The following is a 17,515-nucleotide window of genomic DNA, read 5'->3' on the forward strand; positions in this document are numbered from 1 at the left end:
TTTATGCACTAACTGGAGCAAGCACGCTTTTGCTAGCGTATGCCTACTACTTTTTAGTGCATACAGGTATAACATGCATGAGGGGTATAGAGAGCTGTCTGCTTCAGTTCGCGTGTACATGGCATGATGCACTAGTACATGCTTGGCGGGCATGCGCTTGTTGGAGCGTACTTGCAGGCATGCTCCAGTCAATGCATGTTCAAAATTTGTGTGTAGTATTTCCCAAGAGGCTGCAAATCGCGTCCCTTGCAGTGCCTGACCGGCCACCGGCCTCCGGGCCGAGCCGAGCCGCCCCGAGCCGGCCGGGCCGAGCCACCCCGAGCCGAGCCGTAGGGTGCCGAGCCGGCGCTGCTTCCACGGAAAATAACCGCTCGCCGGCCGAAGCTACCTGCGCCCGGCGGTGCTATCCTCATAGCGTTTGGAATCTCAATGATGTGTTTGCGGTTTGGGAACGGGTGCAAAGGAAAAGAAGCAGTAAACTCATTATTTTTTGTCGAAACCCTAGATTTTATTTGGTGTTTCTTCAATCAAGTTGCACTTGCAGAACAATGACCCTGGTGCTTAGCGGACCTTGGGGTAGCTGGCCTCGGTGGCGATACCGCAGTGGTTCTTCTTGTTGCGGGCCATCTTGATGTAACCCTTCTCGCCCCAGGAGGTGCCCCAGGAGTTCTTGACGATCCAGTAGTCTTTGTTGCGGCCTTCGCTGCCGTAACCGACGGCGAGGACACCGTGGTCGAGGTCGGTGCTGGAGCACTCGGGCTCGTAGTAGATGCCGCTGCTGTACATCTGGAAGGACCAGTTGCTGGCGTCGATGGCGACGGACACGGGGCCGACCTTCTTGACGGCGTCCTGGAGGGTGGCCTCAGAGAACTCCTGGATGTCGATGTAGCTGAACACAGTGCCGGCGCTGTTGTCCTTGGAGTAGCTGCAGGAACCGGCAACACCGGTGTAGGGGTAGGAGTCCTCGGAGTCGATACCGCCGTTGTTCTGGATGTATTCGAAGGCGCGGTCCATCATACCACCGTTGCAGCCGTTGTTCTCGGTGGAGCAGTCGACCAGGTTCTGCTCGGAGAGGGAGACGAGCTTGTTGGTCTTCTTGAAGAGAGCACCCTCGAGGGAGCCGGTCTGGAGAGCAAAGGAGGGAGGGATGGCGTTAGCGAGACTTGTTCGTCCGGGGCGAACCGCCGTTCAAAGCGTTCAAATTCCGTTACTTACGGTGGAGAAAGCCCAGCAGGAGCCGCACTGGCCCTGGTCCTTGACCTCGGTGACGTATCCCTTCTTCCTCCAGTCGACGCTCTTGTTCCAGGGCCAGGGGAAGGGCTGGGGGTCGGGGTCGGACACGTTGTGGAGGGCGCGGACGGGCTTGTTCACGGGGGAACGGTAGCCGTTGAGCCTCTCAACAACCTCGTGGGTGAGGAGGTCAGCGTGCTTGTTGATGGCGACGGTGAAGGTGACCTCACCGGCGTCGAAGCGACCGTTGTGCTTGGCGACCTTGATGGCGTTCTCCTTGAAGATCTTCATGCGGTGGGTCTCCTCGACCTCGTTGGCGTAGGTCTTGCCGTGCTCGGCCTTGAACTTCTGCCAGTGGTTGGCGAGCTCATCCTCGGAGGGGATGGACCAGCAAGTGGCCACTGCCACGAAGGCAGCGAGGACGATGAGGAACTTCATGATGCTGAAACGGAGAAGGCAACACTGCGTTAGGCGGGCGGCCGGCCGCACCAATGTACGAATGTACGCGGCAAGGTGCCAGCCGTGCAGACCAGACAGTGCAGGTACTACTCACCTATCCAGGGGAGCTGCATGCTGCTCTGGCAGTGCTTCTGGGCTCCTTTATACACTGTCGTAATCTTTCATATGTGTCGCTGAAGTGCTCCTTGACAAGTGAGTTTTGAGAAATCTTTCATGCGTCATCCTGATTGAACAGTCGCGTGTTGGCCCCTAATCTGAAGGGCCATTTTAAGGGTGTGACTATTCAAAAAAAAATTCACACATTATTATCTCCATAGATGGCCTCACACCTCGTCACACCTCCTTATGACCATTAACCTCACATTTATGGTATAGAGCGATATCTTCCCTCGTATGCTGACAAAACTTTGTCACTTTAATACCAAATGGCTATACATGTTTCATTTTCAATACGATTTACTTAACATACCTTTTAAGTAAATATTATGAAATTGCATTCATTTATAACACCCATACTCCATCTGTAGGTGAATTTTTATTTTTGTTTTTGTAAAGAACGGGTAAAAAAAAACTCAATAGAGCTAAAAATTTAGCATTAGTGCCAATTCATAAAGCTGTGTGAGCCCAGCAATTTTTTTAGCTGAGACAATTGGCTGGGGAACACTAGCATACCGCTCGCTGAGTGCGAAATCACGGGGCGGAGGTCCAGACTGGGTCCAGATTTCTCGAAGAATGGTATAAAGCGATATCTTTCCTCATATGCTGACCACGCATCCACGCATAATCTACATGATCCAAGCATAATCCACGTGATCCACGCATAATACACATGATCTACACGTAATCCACGTGATCTTCGCATAATCCACACGTGTCCATTCATCATCAGAGCGCTATGGCCTCAGCAGACCTTTAACGTTCCAGTAAGCAACGAGCACAACACATGCAACTACACTCTAAATGTAGGGTGCCCAGAAACTGGGCGCCTTTGTCGCCCGCTCCACTTTTTAGGGTGCCAAATGTCGCCCAGTTTCTGGGCACCTTTGTCGCCTAGTCTTGGGGTGGACAGACCATTAAGGAACCTGCCTTCATCCATGGCTCAGCAGCGACTAAGGTGCCATAGGTGCCCAGAATCTGGGCACCTTAGTCGCCCAGGAACTAGACACCTGCTTTTTTGGCGATTTTCGGCCATTTTTTCACCCACACCTCACCTTAAGGGGAGGTTCTGGTGAAAATGCTATCTTCTCCTTGGTCCCACTGTGAAAACTAGTTAAAAATTTGATGTCTTACCAAGTCATTATTAAAGTTATCCATTGGGGAGGCACATTCTATGCCCTGAACCCAGTCGCAGAGCCTTTTTCTCCAATTTGGGCTATAACTTTAAAAATCTTGCGCATACTATTTTGTTGGAAAAGGTTGGCCTTGACATTTTTCACTTCTTCGATTCATTTTGAAAAGATGCCGGCATGCACAACTCAAAATGTAAATTACATTTTTATTCACAAGCTCTCTAACCAAGCATTAAACCATAATTGATCAAAAATGTACAAAGTAGACAAATTTAAGGAATTTTTCAGCTTAAAGAGCTTACAATTAATAATATAGTGGTAATTTTGAACTATGCATGCCGGAATATTTTGAAAATGAATCGAAGAAGTGAAAAATGTCAAGGTCAACCTTTTATGACAATATAGTGAGAAGCTCCAGACAAAAAAAAACCACTTGGTCGGCGACATCCTAGGAGCGGGCGCTTGTGGTGTTTTATCGGTTCCTTGTATGTATACGAACTGCCGAAAAGACACTTGGACGAAATCCGACACCCCCTGTGGCTTTGGTACGGGTCTAAACACCCCAAAAACAGCTGTTTTCAAGGGTTTGGGACTAGATGGGTTCTCGCAAACCGAGATCCAAAAAAGTACCCAAATGGGTCTCAGATACTCAAAAAAATGCGCTCTTTCGAATGCCGCACGGAAAAAAAATATTTCGCTATTTTAGCGAACATCTGTTTGCTGAAGGAAAATTCGCTGGAATAACGAGCAAATTCGCTATTTCAGGGCATTTAGGACTCTGATGTAGCGAACTCTTGTTCGCTGTTCTACCGATAAGTTTTTCCTTACTAACGCAACGAACATGTTTGCTAGATATGCTAAAAGTGTTCGCCAACATTGGATTCATGCGTGTTTTGTACCTTGTGGGGCTTTCTAAGCCAAGAGGGAGGACTCTAGCCTATTCCCACAGTATGTCTTGGTGGTCTGGGGGTACAGCACGAATCTCAGAACCTGTAAGTTGAAGGTTCGATTCCAGCTCGGAGTGGGCGAGAGAAGATAATTGTATCCTGGTTGAGGGTAGAAGACCGCTCTAAATCGTCTTCCTACCATCTTTTTGTGACAAGACTACGAAATCATGGTCATTATATCAGCGAAAATTGTTACCTATCCCAGCAAACAAAATGTAGGTGAAAAATTTTCGCTGTAATAGCAAACAAATTCTTTGCGCCATTAGCAGGTGACAAAAATTCGCTGAAATAGCAAAAAATTCGCTAGATTAGCGAAATCTTTTTTTTCCGTGCGTGTCGAACGAGGCTCTACGACGTCGGGTTTGGATGCTACGGGCTCTCAAATTTGCTCAATTTCACTATTTTTACTGAAGATTTGAGCATATCAGGGCCGTTTGAAGTAGACCATCGGCGATTTCGCTCCTCTTTGTCTTAAATGGTGCCTACCCATAGGTAAACACCCCCACAAAATTTCAGCCATGTCAGGCAATTATTAGAGAAACTGTGAACAATTTGTTTTGGGTCATTTTACCACTGGGCTTAGGTGGTTTTAGGTCCAGAAAAAAATAATTTTTTTAGCTATCTACTTTTGATCAGCACCTCTGGATTTCGTCCAAGTGTCTTTTCGGCAGTTCGTATACATACAAGGAACCGATAAAACACCACAAGCGCCCGCTCCTAGGATGTCACCGACCAAGTGGTTTTTTTTTGTCTGGAGCTTCTCAGAAGCAGTCTTCCGAGTCAGCGTGCAGGTGCGACGACGCGACGTAGAGCTCAGCACGTTTCGGTGCGTGTCGTAACCAGAGCGGAAACGCCTACTTAAGCTTGGCGGAGCCGGCAAGGCGGCAGGTCCGTCATGGCTCCCGTGGTTAGACCAGCTCTTATTTTGCGAAAGTGAGAATTCCGCTGGGTTCCCCGACTCAAAATGACCGAAATGGTTAGAAAACTCTTAATTTGAAAGCCCAAGGTCGTCAGACTTACCAAAGCCGTGCCAAGACCCTATATAAAGGCAAAAAGCCATTTTTTTTCGGACTTTTACCAAACTAAGTTTGACTCTAGGGTAAACAGGCCATAATACGACCCGTTGGGCGAAAATTTCATCCGTTTTGCGATATCTTGACTCCTTCATGCCCAAACGGCCTCCCCAACCGCGAGCATAAACAAGACGCCGCGCGGGCGGTTGGGGAGGCCGCTTGGGCATGAAGGAGTCGAGATATCGCAAAACGGACGAAATTTTTGCCCGAAGGGTCGTATTATGGCCTGTTTACCCTAGAGTCAAACTTAGTTTGGTGAAAATCCGAAAAAAAAAATTTGGCGTTTTGCCTTTATATAGGGTCTTGGGGCACGGCTTTGGTAAGTCTGACGACCTTGGGCTTTCAAATGAAGAGTTTTCTCACCATTTCGGTCATTTTGAGTCGGGGAACCCAGCGGAATTCTCACTTTCGCAAAATAAGAGCTGGTCTATCCCGTGGTGGTCCTGCTGACCCTGCTCGTGGCCGCGGCCTGCGGGCTGCCGCGCGCCGCCAACGACGACGACAAGTACAAGCTGCCCGAGGGGTTCCTCCTCGGGGCGGGCACCAGCGCCTACCAGACGGAGGGCGCCTGGGACGAAGACGGTGCGTTTCCAGCAACTCTACAAACTCAAGTGTCGACATTGTACACTCCACCTGGAGTCGACCTAGCATGTACACTCCACCTAACCTGGCATGTACACTCCACCTTGCGTCCACCTAGCATGTAAACTGTTGCTGAAGTCCCCTTGCACGTAAAGCAGAGCAACAGTGTGCTTGCCGGTAAACGCCACCACGCGTGTACTTGGAAAGCATGCTCCAGCGTGGAGTGTACATGCCAGGTTGACTCCAGGTGGAGTGTACATACCAGGTTGACTCCAGGTGGAGTGTACATGCTAGGTTGACTCCAGGTGTAGTGTACTATGTCGACACTTGAGTTTGTAGAGAAGTTGGCTCGAGGGGTGAATCACAGGTGTACTTAAGTGCAAACATTACACACTCTTAAAACCTTACGAAGTATTTTGAGCATACATATAACAAACTAAAATACTTTGTTATACGAAGAAATAGTTCGTAAATTACGAAGTATTTTCTTTGTAAGCTTACGTATGCTCAAAATACTTTGTTATACAAACTACTTTTCTTTGTAAGGCCCAAAATAGTTTGTAAGGTTTTCTCAGTGCACTCAGCATACTCAAAAATTTTGGAAGAGCGAAAATAATCAAATTTATACAGGGTTCGGTACTGTTTTTCGTTTGATACGCAAAAAGGCGTAAAAACGTTAAGAAAATGACCAACTTTTGAGTATTTTAAGGTGTATTCACCTGTATACTCATGGATACACCAAAACGCCAAGTGATTCCCCTCGAGTTTGTGCACACACTCTTAAAACCTTACGAAGTATTCTGAGCATACGTATAACAAACTAAAATACTTTGTTATACGAAGAAATAGTTCGTAAATTACAAAGTATTTTCTTTGTAAGCTTACGTATGCTCAAAATACTTTGTTATACAAACTACTTTTCTTTGTAAGGCCCAAAATAGTTTGTAAGGTTTTCTCAGTGCAGCTATAGAAATAATACAACGGAAGTACACAAATTCCTGGAAATTTTTTTATCAGGAATTTATTGTACTTTCGAAGTAAAACAATTGTTGTACAAAATACATTGGTACCGGCATGACGAGTGCTGTGCAGTGCAGTACAGGCCTCGTTAAGATTTGTACTGTTCTCGTTGCACTTGATGCAATCATGAGACTAGGGGTAATGGACTCGCAACGGAGCTGGCCGGAATCTCTGCTTTGCTAATTGTAGTTCACTATTTCTCTGACTAAATATGCGATTTTTGAGATGGCTCGGGCATTTTTGGAAAGAAGACATCTTAAAGTATGCCCTAAATTCAAAAAAGTTTCAATTTTCCCACCAGGGCTCGAACAGGAACAGCTTAACCGTTGCGCTACTCAAATGCGCAGGGCGACGGCCATGGTGCCAGGGGCGACGCAGGGGGGGCGCCTCTTCAACTTGCGCTAGAAGCTTCCGGATGCCGCAAAAGTGATGGGACAAGTGGTGCACCTTGATATATGTAGAAGACAAACTATGTCCCATCACTTTTGCGGCATCGGGAAGCTTTTATCGCAAGTTGAAGAGGCGCCCCCCCTGCGTCGCCCCTGGCACCATGCCCGTCGCCCTGCGCATTTGAGTAGCGCAACGGTTAAGCTGTTCCTGTTCGAGCCCTGGTGGGAAAATTGAAACTTTTTTGAATTTAGGGCATACTTTAAGATGTCTTTTTTCCGAAAATGCCCGAGCCATCTCAAGAATCGCATATTTAGTCGGAGAAATAGTGAACTACAATTAGCAAAGCAGAGATTCCGGCCAGCTCCGTTGCGAGTCCATTACCCCTAGTCTCATGATGCAATCGCTGTTGTACTTTTATTGTACAGTTTTTGTTGGACTTTTTCTTGCAGTGTCGCACAGCCATCAACACTGTAGGTCTAAAGGGGATACTACAGTATCTCGTTCGCCAGCAAAGGGCCATACACAAATTCGTTGTCTTCAAGGGGGCTATACTTTGAGGAATCGCCAAACCTTTGGCAATGCACAATGTTGACTTCTCCAAAGTTTCTTGCTAACTTTTGGCGATACTCCAAAGAAGGCCCGTTGCTTCGTTGATAATTTTGTTGTAGCCTCTTCAAAGGCAAAATTTTCTGTATGGCCCTCTTTGTTGTCGATACATGATTGTATTGTCAAAAATGTACTCAACGTATCGCCTTTCGGTTTAGAGTGACATAAAGCCCCAGTTTATGTTATTCCTTTATTAACGAAGCAAATGAATCGCCATTTTGGACATTTTTGTAACTGCGATAAATTTAACCGTTTTGTAATTTTATTTTTTAGGAAAGGGAGTGAATGTGTTAGATCATTATTATCGCTCCCACAACACTGCCAAGAACCTAACGGGTGACGTAGCCGCCGACTCGTACCATCGTTACAAAGAGGACATCGGCATAGCAGCGGACCTTGGCGTAAGCACACTCTTAGCCATTTACTGACTATTTCCGACTATTTCTCATTAGCCGATGCATTTCTATATGCAACCATAATACTCAGTACTTCGTTCTTAAATACTTAAAACTTTCATTGTAATCTACTTAGAAAATGGCAATGTTATAGTACAGTAATTGAGAATTGTTAAGTAATACTGACAAAAAATACTAAGAATTATGGTTGCTTACAGAAATGCGTCTGCTAATGAGAAGTATAGTCAGTAAACGGCTGAGAGTGCAGAGTGCTGGCGAAACGCAAAGTACCTTTACTTTACTGGCAATACTCTACTGACTCGAGTGTGCACGTACACACACTACATTACTATGCAGTTTCTAGTGCATAAGCTACGCACGAAACTGTGCATACTTTTCAAAATGTAGGAATTTTATGCGCAAAAACGCACATTTTCGTGCGTCGTTGCGCACAGATTCGTGCATTTAGAAACGCATGCACAGTTTCTTTCATAGCTTATGCACAAGAAACTATACATTGTAATTAGCTGAGCGATAGCAAAGCCTGTTACTCCAATGGGGCTGAAAAATTTTTCCTGTCTGTCTGTCCGTCTGTGTGTCCGCACTACTCCTCCTGAACGGCTCGGCCGATCTCGGTGAGATTTGGCACACTTTTTGGGTATGTCCTTGGCTCAGCACACGCGACATTTCACCATCCTAGCTCAACTGGTTCAGTTTTTATAGCCGAAAAACACCTCAAAAACGGCGAAAAATAGAGCTTTCTGCAGATAGATCACTTCTGTCTCGGAGAAAGGGGGGTCTGGGGGGCGGAGCCCCCCAGCCTCGACAAGTTAAAAAGTGACAAGGGTCAAGATCGTGTTATCCGTAGATAAAACAACTCTATTTAGAATGTAGGGGGGTCTGGGGGGCGGAGCCCCCCTGCATTCAACGAGTTAAAAAATAACCGACAATGGACAAGCCATTGCCTGCCGCAGGCCAAGGTAGGTACGCCAGGCGTGGATTGGAGGAACAGGCAGCGAGACATCGCGAAGCCTCTCTACAAACTGAAGTGTGTACTAAGTATGCATCTACAGATGCATACCTGTTAAGTATGCACCTGTTAAGTATGCATCTGTAGGTGCATACTTGGCAAGTATGCATTAGTAGGTGTGTACTTGTCACCATATAAATGCCCAGTATCAAGTACACATCTTCAGATGCATACCAGTCAAGTATGCATCTGTAGATGTGTACTCAGCCAAGTATGCATCTGTAGGTGTGTACTTATAAGTATGCATCTGTAGATGCATACTGAGTACACACTTCAGTTTGTAGGGCTGTTACGACAAGACGCGGTCTGGCGTAAACCTACCTTGTTTAGTGTGCATGCTAGGTTGAAGCATGCCTGCAAACCCTCCACCTGGCTCCAACCTGGCATGTGTACATGTGTACACTGTACCTGGAGTCAACCTGACACTCCACGCTGGAGCATGCTCGCCAAGTACACGCCAGATGGCAACTGGGTCATTCCATGTCAACTCAACCCAGAGATGGAATCAATGTCTCCGATTTTGATGAAATTTTGCACAGAGGTCACAAAAAGTGTCTATAACACTCCCCTAAAATGGTTTTGGAAAATTTTCATTTTTGCATTTTTGGCGTTATTTTTGGTTTTTTGACCATTTTGGTGTAGTGTTTTGCGGAAACAAGCCTATCTTCCGCAATTTTTGAGCTAGAACAAAATTTTTTTTTCAAAATGCTCAGAATGAAACGAGGAATCCAAAACTGTTATCAGTTTTTGGATTTGAATTTTTTCAAATTTTTTTGTTTAATGTTCAAATTTTGAACGTTAAAATTTTTTGTGATTACCAATTTTGAAAAACTTGAAAACAGAGTATTTTGTGCCTTATAGTGTGCCTAAAAAGTGTGCAAAATTTGGTGGGGGTGTTTCGCCTCGTTTGGACAATAATTGACAGAGTGTGGAGAGATGCGCTTCAGTAACTTGCACAAACTTCGTAAATACGCTGTCCCAGGACGGTTTGGCTGTCCCCCGCACTCAACTTGACCTCCCCAACTGGAAGTACCCCCCCCCCCTCCCCCCCCTTCTCCCCTGGGTTCGTCGCGGGCGACAATCGCCAGCCGCCCTCACGCATCGGCATTTCTCACGAGTTTTCTTTCATTTGGCACTATTCACTGTCTCTTCACATTTCCAGCCGGACCCCGACGACAGCAGACAGGCTGTTCGGCGTCCGGCTGGCTGGCTGCGTGGCGGGGTTGCCGCTGCCGCTCCAGCCGGGACAGCCGGGCGCCGGTCGGTTCGGCGGAGCGGCGCGCGGGGCATGGAGGGGATAGCGGCGAGGGAGAGTGCGGGGCGGGAGGCGGGCAGTCGCCAGTGCGTCAGTGCGTCCTGCGGGCCTGCAGTGACAAGATTGGGCTGCGTGCCAAGTGCGTGCGTGCGTGCGTGTGGTTCGCGAATCGCCAAGATGCTGCGGTGCTCCGTCGGCACTCGCCGCAACTTGCAGTGCTCTGGGCGTCCGTTCATGTATCGGAAGACTCTGGACCCTCGACACGCTGAACTACTGGACAAAAGAGCCGAGTGCGAAGTGAACGTAGTTTGTGGATCGCATTACCGACAATTCATCACTTGCTACGCGGTTAGCCAGAAATTCTGCTGTGACCCGTTTGAAGCCCACCGCCTGAAGAATGTCTCCAGCTCGTTGAAACCTGTCTCAGCCCAGCTTCATGACAAGTGCGTTTCATTGTTACCAGCAGTTGTAGAGGGAAAAAAACTGTGCATATCGTGCCTGAAGGAGGTGCACAGCCGCCTTGCTGTGAAGTCACCGCAGCGGGACGAGGCGGCTGCACTGGCCACCTCACGCACACCATCTCAGCGCCAGCAACGAATCCCAACACCAGCCGCTGAAGCAGCATCTCCTGCGGCTCCGGGCTTCGTGGTTAGCAAGGGAATTCCCTGCGGTCCAGCGTCGGCGCCTCCCTCCATCACGTCGGACATCAGTGATGCCAGTTCCGGTGAGGTGGTGCCTTCGCCGTGTCAAGTGGCGCTTCAGCGGTGGAACACGGGAACGGGGCTCTTCGGAGGCTCTCCAGCTGATCGAAAAAAGCTGCAAACCTCAAACAAGTACAAAGAAAAAAAATTCGGCTTCGCTGTGAATTTGCTGAAAGACACTTTGAACAAGGCTGCTGGAAAAACTACTGAAATAACCACTAAATTTGAGAAGGCAGGGCAAGAAATGGTTAATCAGTTAAAGGATAAATTCGAAAACTCTGAAACTTATGCTGAGAAAATAAGGATATTGTCGGTTCTTCCTGCTAGTTGGACAAACGCCCAAATTAAAACAGAGTTTCAAGCTACCTTGCACATGATTAAAGTAACAAAAAAACTAGTTGCTGAACAAGGAATCTTGTGCACTCCAAATCCCAAGAAAGGAAAGGCACTATCTCCTGAAACTGAAGACATTGTCAAAAACTTTTATGAGCTCCCAGAGATTAGTCGTGAAATGGCTGGAAAAAAAGAATGCATAAGCGTGACAGCAAACGATGGAACTAGGTCTCTTGTGCAAAAGCGACTGATTCTTGGTGACCTGAAGGAAATCTATGACCTTTTCAAAACAAAGCATCCTGAAGTTAAAATAGGCTTCTCTAGATTTGCGTCACTGAGGCCACGCCACTGCGTGTTAGCAGGAGCCCCTGGTACACATGCAGTTTGTGTGTGCATGGTACATCAGAACTTTAAGCTCATGTTTATGGGTGCTTGTCTTGGTAGCCTAAAGTTAGGCGAAGAAAAGAGATTTGAACATTACCGCAATTTCATTACCGAAACAATGTGTGAAGTGCCTCTTGAAGACTGTCACATCGGCGCGTGCCAAAAATGCCCTGGAATATCCAAAGTAGGAGAAGATTTAAAAAATCTGCTGGCTGAGAACTTTATTTCTGAAATCACATACAAAAAGTGGATAAAAAATGAAAAGACAGGAAGGTTTTCACTTGAGACCATGCATCAAACAACAGATGAATTTGTGGAACAACTATTGGACTCGATCCCAGAGTTGAGACACCACGACTACGTTGTCAAGCAGCAGGCACAACACTATGAGAAAGTGAAAAATGGACTGAAAGAGAACGAAGTTCTGGTAGTGGCTGACTTCTCCGAGAACATGTCTTTTGTAATCCAAGATGCTATCCAGGGCGCCTATTGGAATAATGAGCAAGCCACCATTCATCCATTTGCCTGCTACTGGAGAAACCCTGAAACAAAAACAGTGGAACCTTTGAATCTAGTTGTCATTTCAGATCACTTAAAACATGTTACGACTACAGTAAGCAAATTTCAAGAAGTTCTTATCAGTTTCTTAAAAACAAAAATGCCCAATTTGAACAAAATTTATTACTTTTCTGACGGTTGTACCGGTCAGTACAAAAATCGGTACAACATGCAAAATGTTCTGAGGCATTATGATGACTACGGAGTCCATGCAGAATGGCACTTTTTTGCGACTTCTCACGGTAAGGGCCCTAGTGACGGGCTTGGTGGGACTTTGAAGAGAAATGCCACAAGAGCAAGTCTGCAGCGGCCCTACAACAACCAAATACAAACCCCTGAAGACCTGTACAATTGGGCAAAAGATAGATTTGAGAAAATAACATGTGCCTATGTATCTAGCAAAGAAGTAGTTATGCATTCAAAAAAAGTTGCAAAAAGATTTCTATCTGCACCTAGTCTGGAAGGAATACGGTCCCATCATTGCTTCATTCCAAGGTCACAGGAGCAAATAGAAATGAAACTCCTCTCTTCGTCTGCAAGTGGACGCATCATCCAGCTCCGTGCAACCAGGTGGCCAGCTGAAATGGAAGAAGAGGGACTGGGAGAAGACGACATTGATGCTATGACAGGAATTGCTTCTCGCACAAGGTAAAAGATATGACACATTTGAGAATATTAGAAATGAATAATAATGCATCAAATTAATTATTTTATTCTTTCTTTTCAGGCTGCAAAGTAGTGCGGTGAAGAAAACAAGAAAAAGAAAATATCAACAGGCTGGGTCTCCAGAAATCGCCGTCAACCTAAGGCTGCAAGGTGCTGAAAAGAGAAGGCGCAAGTCACAACAGCCCGAGTCACCAAAAATCGCCTCCCGAACCAGGTAAAGGTCATTTCGCTGATGAATTGTTTAAAGATATATTAACACTTCAGATAACAACTACATATCTCTTGTTCCAGGTCAAGGCAAACCTAAAAGAAGCAACAAGAGAGTAAAGAGATGTAATATTTAATTAATTAAACATTTGGAAATCATCTTCAAGTTTTCTTTTCTCGAAAACATTATCAAAAAACCCTTTTTTTCCATCACACGAAAAGTTGAGGAGGGGTGGGGCTTAAGTTGAGTGCAGGGGACAGCCAAACCGTCCTGGGACAGCGTATTTACGAAGTTTGTGCAAGTTACTGAAGCGCATCTCTCCACACTCTGTCAATTATTGTCCAAACGAGGCGAAACACCCCCACCAAATTTTGCACACTTTTTAGGCACACTATAAGGCACAAAATACTCTGTTTTCAAGTTTTTCAAAATTGGTAATCACAAAAAATTTTAACGTTCAAAATTTGAACATTAAACAAAAAAATTTGAAAAAATTCAAATCCAAAAACTGATAACAGTTTTGGATTCCTCGTTTCATTCTGAGCATTTTGAAAAAAAAATTTTTGTTCTAGCTCAAAAATTGCGGAAGATAGGCTTGTTTCCGCAAAACACTACACCAAAATGGTCAAAAAACCAAAAATAACGCCAAAAATGCAAAAATGAAAATTTTCCAAAACCATTTTAGGGGAGTGTTATAGACACTTTTTGTGACCTCTGTGCAAAATTTCATCAAAATCGGAGACATTGATTCCATCTCTGGGTTGAGTTGACATGGAATGACCCAACTGCAAGTGCACTGTTGAGCAAGTTGCCTACGTTTTGCATAGAAGAGCAACAGTGTACTTGGCAAGCATGATCCAGCGTGTAGTGAACATGTCAAATTGACTTCAGATAGTGTGCATGCCAGGTTGACTCCGGACGGAGTGTACTTGGAGGCATCATTGCATGCTCATCATTGAAAAGTCAATCGTTTGAACCGAACAATACCGTCAGCTAATCGGTAATATTTTATTTTTGTTTTTTTGGCAGTATAATGTGTTCCGATTTTCAATATCCTGGACAAGGTTATTACCTAATGGGAGAACGTCAAATGTCAACGCAAAGGGTGTTCAGCACTACCATGACCTTCTAGCCGAGCTCAAAGCCAAGAAAATTGAGCCCCTAGTAAGTTTCGGATACACAAACAGGACTGTGCTGCGCTGCCTACTGCCACACACGAAATTACGATGCCCTCTTTGTGCTTAAGCTTTGCACAAAATTGAGCACGCGTTTCGATATGTACCAAATTTACGCGCAACAATGCTCACTTTCGTGCTTAGTTGTACTCTCAAATTCGTGCATTTCAAAACAAATGCTCAATTTTGTGCGAAGCTTGTGCCCCAAAAAAGTACATAGAGTGCATGCGCAACTTTTGTTCCGTTGTCTAGATAACAATGTGTCACTTCGACTACCCTCAAGTCTTCGAGGACGAGTTCGGAGGATGGCTGGGCGATGAGATGCCAGACGTGTTCGCAGAGTACGCCGACTTTGTCTTCAATGAGTTCGGCAGCGAGGTGAGCCAGCGAACCGTCTTGGTTCCGTGTGGGCCAAATCCAGTACACTTGGAGAAAAAAAAAGTGCGGACCCACAAAATCCAAATCAATATGACAAGTTTATAGTGTGGCAAAACCCCCGCCCTGGATCTACGCGGTTTTGTAGGCCATTGAGGCTTTCCTTTGAAAAGGAAACACCCACCACAACAAGACAGGAGAGGGATCGGGTGGATGATGAAATAAAAAATCTGGTGCCTTCCAATGCAATGGATTGTCAGGTCAAACATAACATGCGGCTGACAATGATGGATGTGAAAGCATGCAATGCTATTACTGACACTGACTCGACTCAGAGGTGTTACGTATGCAAGGCAACACAGTCTCAATTTAATAATATAGAAGACATGAAAAATAGAGAAATAGATGAAAGTACATTGCAGTAAGGACTGTCCTCCTTGCATGCTTGGCTGCGCACCCTAGATTTTATTTTGAAGCTGTCTTACCAGTCTAATAACGACTCAAAAGAAAAAAATAAATAAGAAAAACAAGAACAGAAAAAAAAGATGTGCAACACAATTTCAAAGAAAGGACTGGGCTGTTGATTGACGTCGTCAAGAAGGGGATGGGGACCACAAACAAAGGCAATACAGCAAGAAAGTTTTTTGAAAATATTCAAATTACTTCTGAAACCTTGCGTGACCCCATGCTCCCTAGTAGGGCAGCGGGCACTACGACTATGCAGAAATCCTACCGCATCTGAGGTTGCGGAGACGCCGCGCGAGGTCGGAGTGCCTTGCTGATTCGAACCGCTACAGGTCTGTACATACCTCAAATTGCTTCCACTGTAAAAAATTCCGTACTTTTGTACGGAAATGGTACTGAAAAATATAGTACGGAGGTACGGAGAAAAGTACGGAACGTTCCGTACTTGCTCCATATGAACCCATGTAAATGGGTACGGAAAAAAGGTACGGAACGTTCCGTAGTTGGCATGTACGGACGTTCCAGGCAAATTATTGACCAGACATGTTCCGTACTTTTTCCGTACTTTTTTCTCACAGTGTCCTTTCCTTTGAAGTTATCACCATTCCTCCTTTTGAAAGTTATCACTATTCCTCCTTTTTAAAGTTATCACTCCAAGCACGCCAACTGTGCTTCTTGAGCCCTTCGTCAACCGACGTTCACCGCGCCACTATCGGTGCTCTGCACTGTGTGTTGGTTTATAGTTTGGAAGATAACCCTTTGTGGTGCACTCATCTTCTTACATCAGAGGGTCTTGCCATTTCCAATGATTTGTGGAGATGCGCGTTTCACCCCACCGCAGTCACCACTTGCAGTGTAGGGCACTACAAGTGATTAGGACGGGTAAGTGACGACAGAGAGGAGGTGTTCACAGGTTTATTAGGAGATCCGCACAGACCGAGACCAGCCTAATAGCGCTGATGATGATGATGCAACCTCTCCGAACGCTTTACGAACACATCCCAGGCTATCAGCAGCGGCACGATGCCATTCCAACCGATTTGGGTGTCCGCAGCCTCTCCGAACGCTTTCCAAACCAGGTCCAAGCGCGGTGGGGAGCCGATGCCGTTCCGGATGGTTTCGGATGATCCGTGACCACTCTGAATGCCTTCCGAACCCATCCCGAACCCTGGGCGGCGGGAACAGCTGTTCCGCATTGAATACGTCCCCACTTATTTCGTCCCCAGGCATAACGTCCTCTTTTTATATGTCCTCAGTCCTATTACCCGACTTATGTCCCCAGCTACGTCCTGACTACAGTTCTAAGTTTTCAAGGTTGGAAGGCACACTATTCCTCTTCCTATTGCACCAAACAACGGGCGATTGGTAGCGCGAGGTAACTCACATTTTTCTCCAATTGATCCATGAAGCAGAAGAAGAGGGCGTAACCTCCAAATTGAGTTTATACCTTATTATTGTGCCTCAGGATAGTTTGCATCTCTACACCAAATCATTTGACTCAATCCCCAGCAGTTTAGGAAAAAATCCACATGAAAAATTGATATAACTCAACTTGACCCCTTTTACGGTAAAAGTGGAGTCAACTCAACTTAACTCCAAATTACTCGCTTTTGTTGCCCCGATTATATTCCGCGCGGGAAGAGAAACGAGTGGATACTCCATACCTTCAAAACCTTGTAATTGGGGACAAATCGACAAAGGACAAAAAAAGCTGAGGACGTATTAGGTGGGGACGAATTGTCGTAGGGACGTGAGGACAAGGGACGAAAGGCCATGGATCCCTGGGCGGCGGCCCGATGGCATCCCGAACACATTCCATACCCACATTCGGCATCCGATGCCTTTCCGAACGGCTTCGGATCGCCTGTCGGAACGTAATCGGCAAATGCACCAACCCGAACGGATGCCGAAATCCGGAAAGCAGCCGGAATGGTGTCGGGCGATGGCCTACCGAAAACTTCGGAACGGCCCGCCTGGGTTTATTTGTCAAACATGAAGGAACAAAGTCTGTTGAAGATGGTGACCGAACGTACCGTAAAAGGGGGTAATATGAGACAAATTTCGAGGTTTTTTGTAAATTTCCCCCTTTTAATTTCAACTTGAGGTGCTGAGGTGTTCATCACTTGTTCATTGACCCTTTGGCTACACTCCCTCCAAATTTCAGATTTTTAGGTGCAGGAGGGACCTTTCAATAACCCTCGGAAGGCCGTCCCATATTTCCCTGCAATGTTGGGTAATATGAGACAAAAGAGAAAAATGGTAAAGAAGTATGGAGAGTGAACCCATTTAGGCGGGTTTGGAGCTTTTTAGGTTCTTTTCATTCATTTTTAAGGTGATTAGGGACTATAAGGAAGAAGAGATAAAATCTGGAGGG

At 45.9% G+C, this 17,515-nt stretch overlaps 3 protein-coding genes across 3 annotated transcripts; 2 read left to right on the top strand and 1 right to left on the bottom strand.

The window, feature by feature from the left end:
- Nucleotides 1-483: 483 nt before the first annotated feature.
- LOC117648308 (cathepsin L1-like) lies at nt 484-1,846 on the bottom strand. The gene is made up of 3 exons (XM_034390768.1): nt 1,784-1,846; nt 1,216-1,672; nt 484-1,125 (listed from the first exon to the last, which is right to left on the bottom strand). The coding sequence occupies exons 2-3, from the start codon at nt 1,666-1,668 to the stop codon at nt 562-564; spliced, it is 1,017 nt and encodes a 338-aa protein (XP_034246659.1). The 5' UTR covers nt 1,669-1,672; nt 1,784-1,846; the 3' UTR covers nt 484-561.
- A 4,808-nt stretch (nt 1,847-6,654) lies between these two features.
- LOC117647824 (beta-glucosidase 24-like) lies at nt 6,655-15,101 on the top strand. The gene is made up of 5 exons (XM_034389793.1): nt 6,655-6,676; nt 7,870-7,997; nt 14,156-14,290; nt 14,554-14,679; nt 14,850-15,101. The coding sequence occupies exons 1-5, from the start codon at nt 6,655-6,657 to the stop codon at nt 15,099-15,101; spliced, it is 663 nt and encodes a 220-aa protein (XP_034245684.1).
- On the top strand, nt 10,372-13,252 carry LOC117648108. The gene is made up of 3 exons (XM_034390329.1): nt 10,372-12,900; nt 12,980-13,132; nt 13,210-13,252. Exons 1-3 carry the CDS (start codon nt 10,454-10,456, stop codon nt 13,223-13,225), a joined length of 2,616 nt encoding a protein of 871 aa, XP_034246220.1. The 5' UTR covers nt 10,372-10,453; the 3' UTR covers nt 13,226-13,252.
- Nucleotides 15,102-17,515: the final 2,414 nt, after the last annotated feature.

Source organism: Thrips palmi, unplaced genomic scaffold (genome assembly GCF_012932325.1).
Source record: "Thrips palmi isolate BJ-2018 unplaced genomic scaffold, TpBJ-2018v1 HiC_scaffold_3, whole genome shotgun sequence".
Taxonomy (NCBI): domain Eukaryota; kingdom Metazoa; phylum Arthropoda; class Insecta; order Thysanoptera; family Thripidae; genus Thrips; species Thrips palmi.

What these genes read in the sequence shown, in the direction of transcription:
- LOC117648308 (XM_034390768.1), bottom strand. Translation starts at nt 1,668, where the DNA reads ATGAAGTTCCTCATCGTCCTCGCTGCCTTCGTGGCAGTGGCCACTTGC. An exon ending in CCTGCTGGGCTTTCTCCACC is followed by an intron (nt 1,126 to 1,215) that starts GTAAGTAACGGA and finishes TTTGCTCTCCAG; the next exon opens with ACCGGCTCCCTCGAGGGTGC.
- LOC117647824 (XM_034389793.1), top strand. Translation starts at nt 6,655, where the DNA reads ATGACGAGTGCTGTGCAGTGCA. An exon ending in GCATAGCAGCGGACCTTGGC is followed by an intron (nt 7,998 to 14,155) that starts GTAAGCACACTC and finishes TTTTTTTGGCAG; the next exon opens with TATAATGTGTTCCGATTTTC. An exon ending in TCAATGAGTTCGGCAGCGAG is followed by an intron (nt 14,680 to 14,849) that starts GTGAGCCAGCGA and finishes TCCTTTGAAAAG; the next exon opens with GAAACACCCACCACAACAAG.
- LOC117648108 (XM_034390329.1), top strand. Translation starts at nt 10,454, where the DNA reads ATGCTGCGGTGCTCCGTCGGCACTCGCCGCAACTTGCAGTGCTCTGGG. An exon ending in GGAATTGCTTCTCGCACAAG is followed by an intron (nt 12,901 to 12,979) that starts GTAAAAGATATG and finishes CTTTCTTTTCAG; the next exon opens with GCTGCAAAGTAGTGCGGTGA.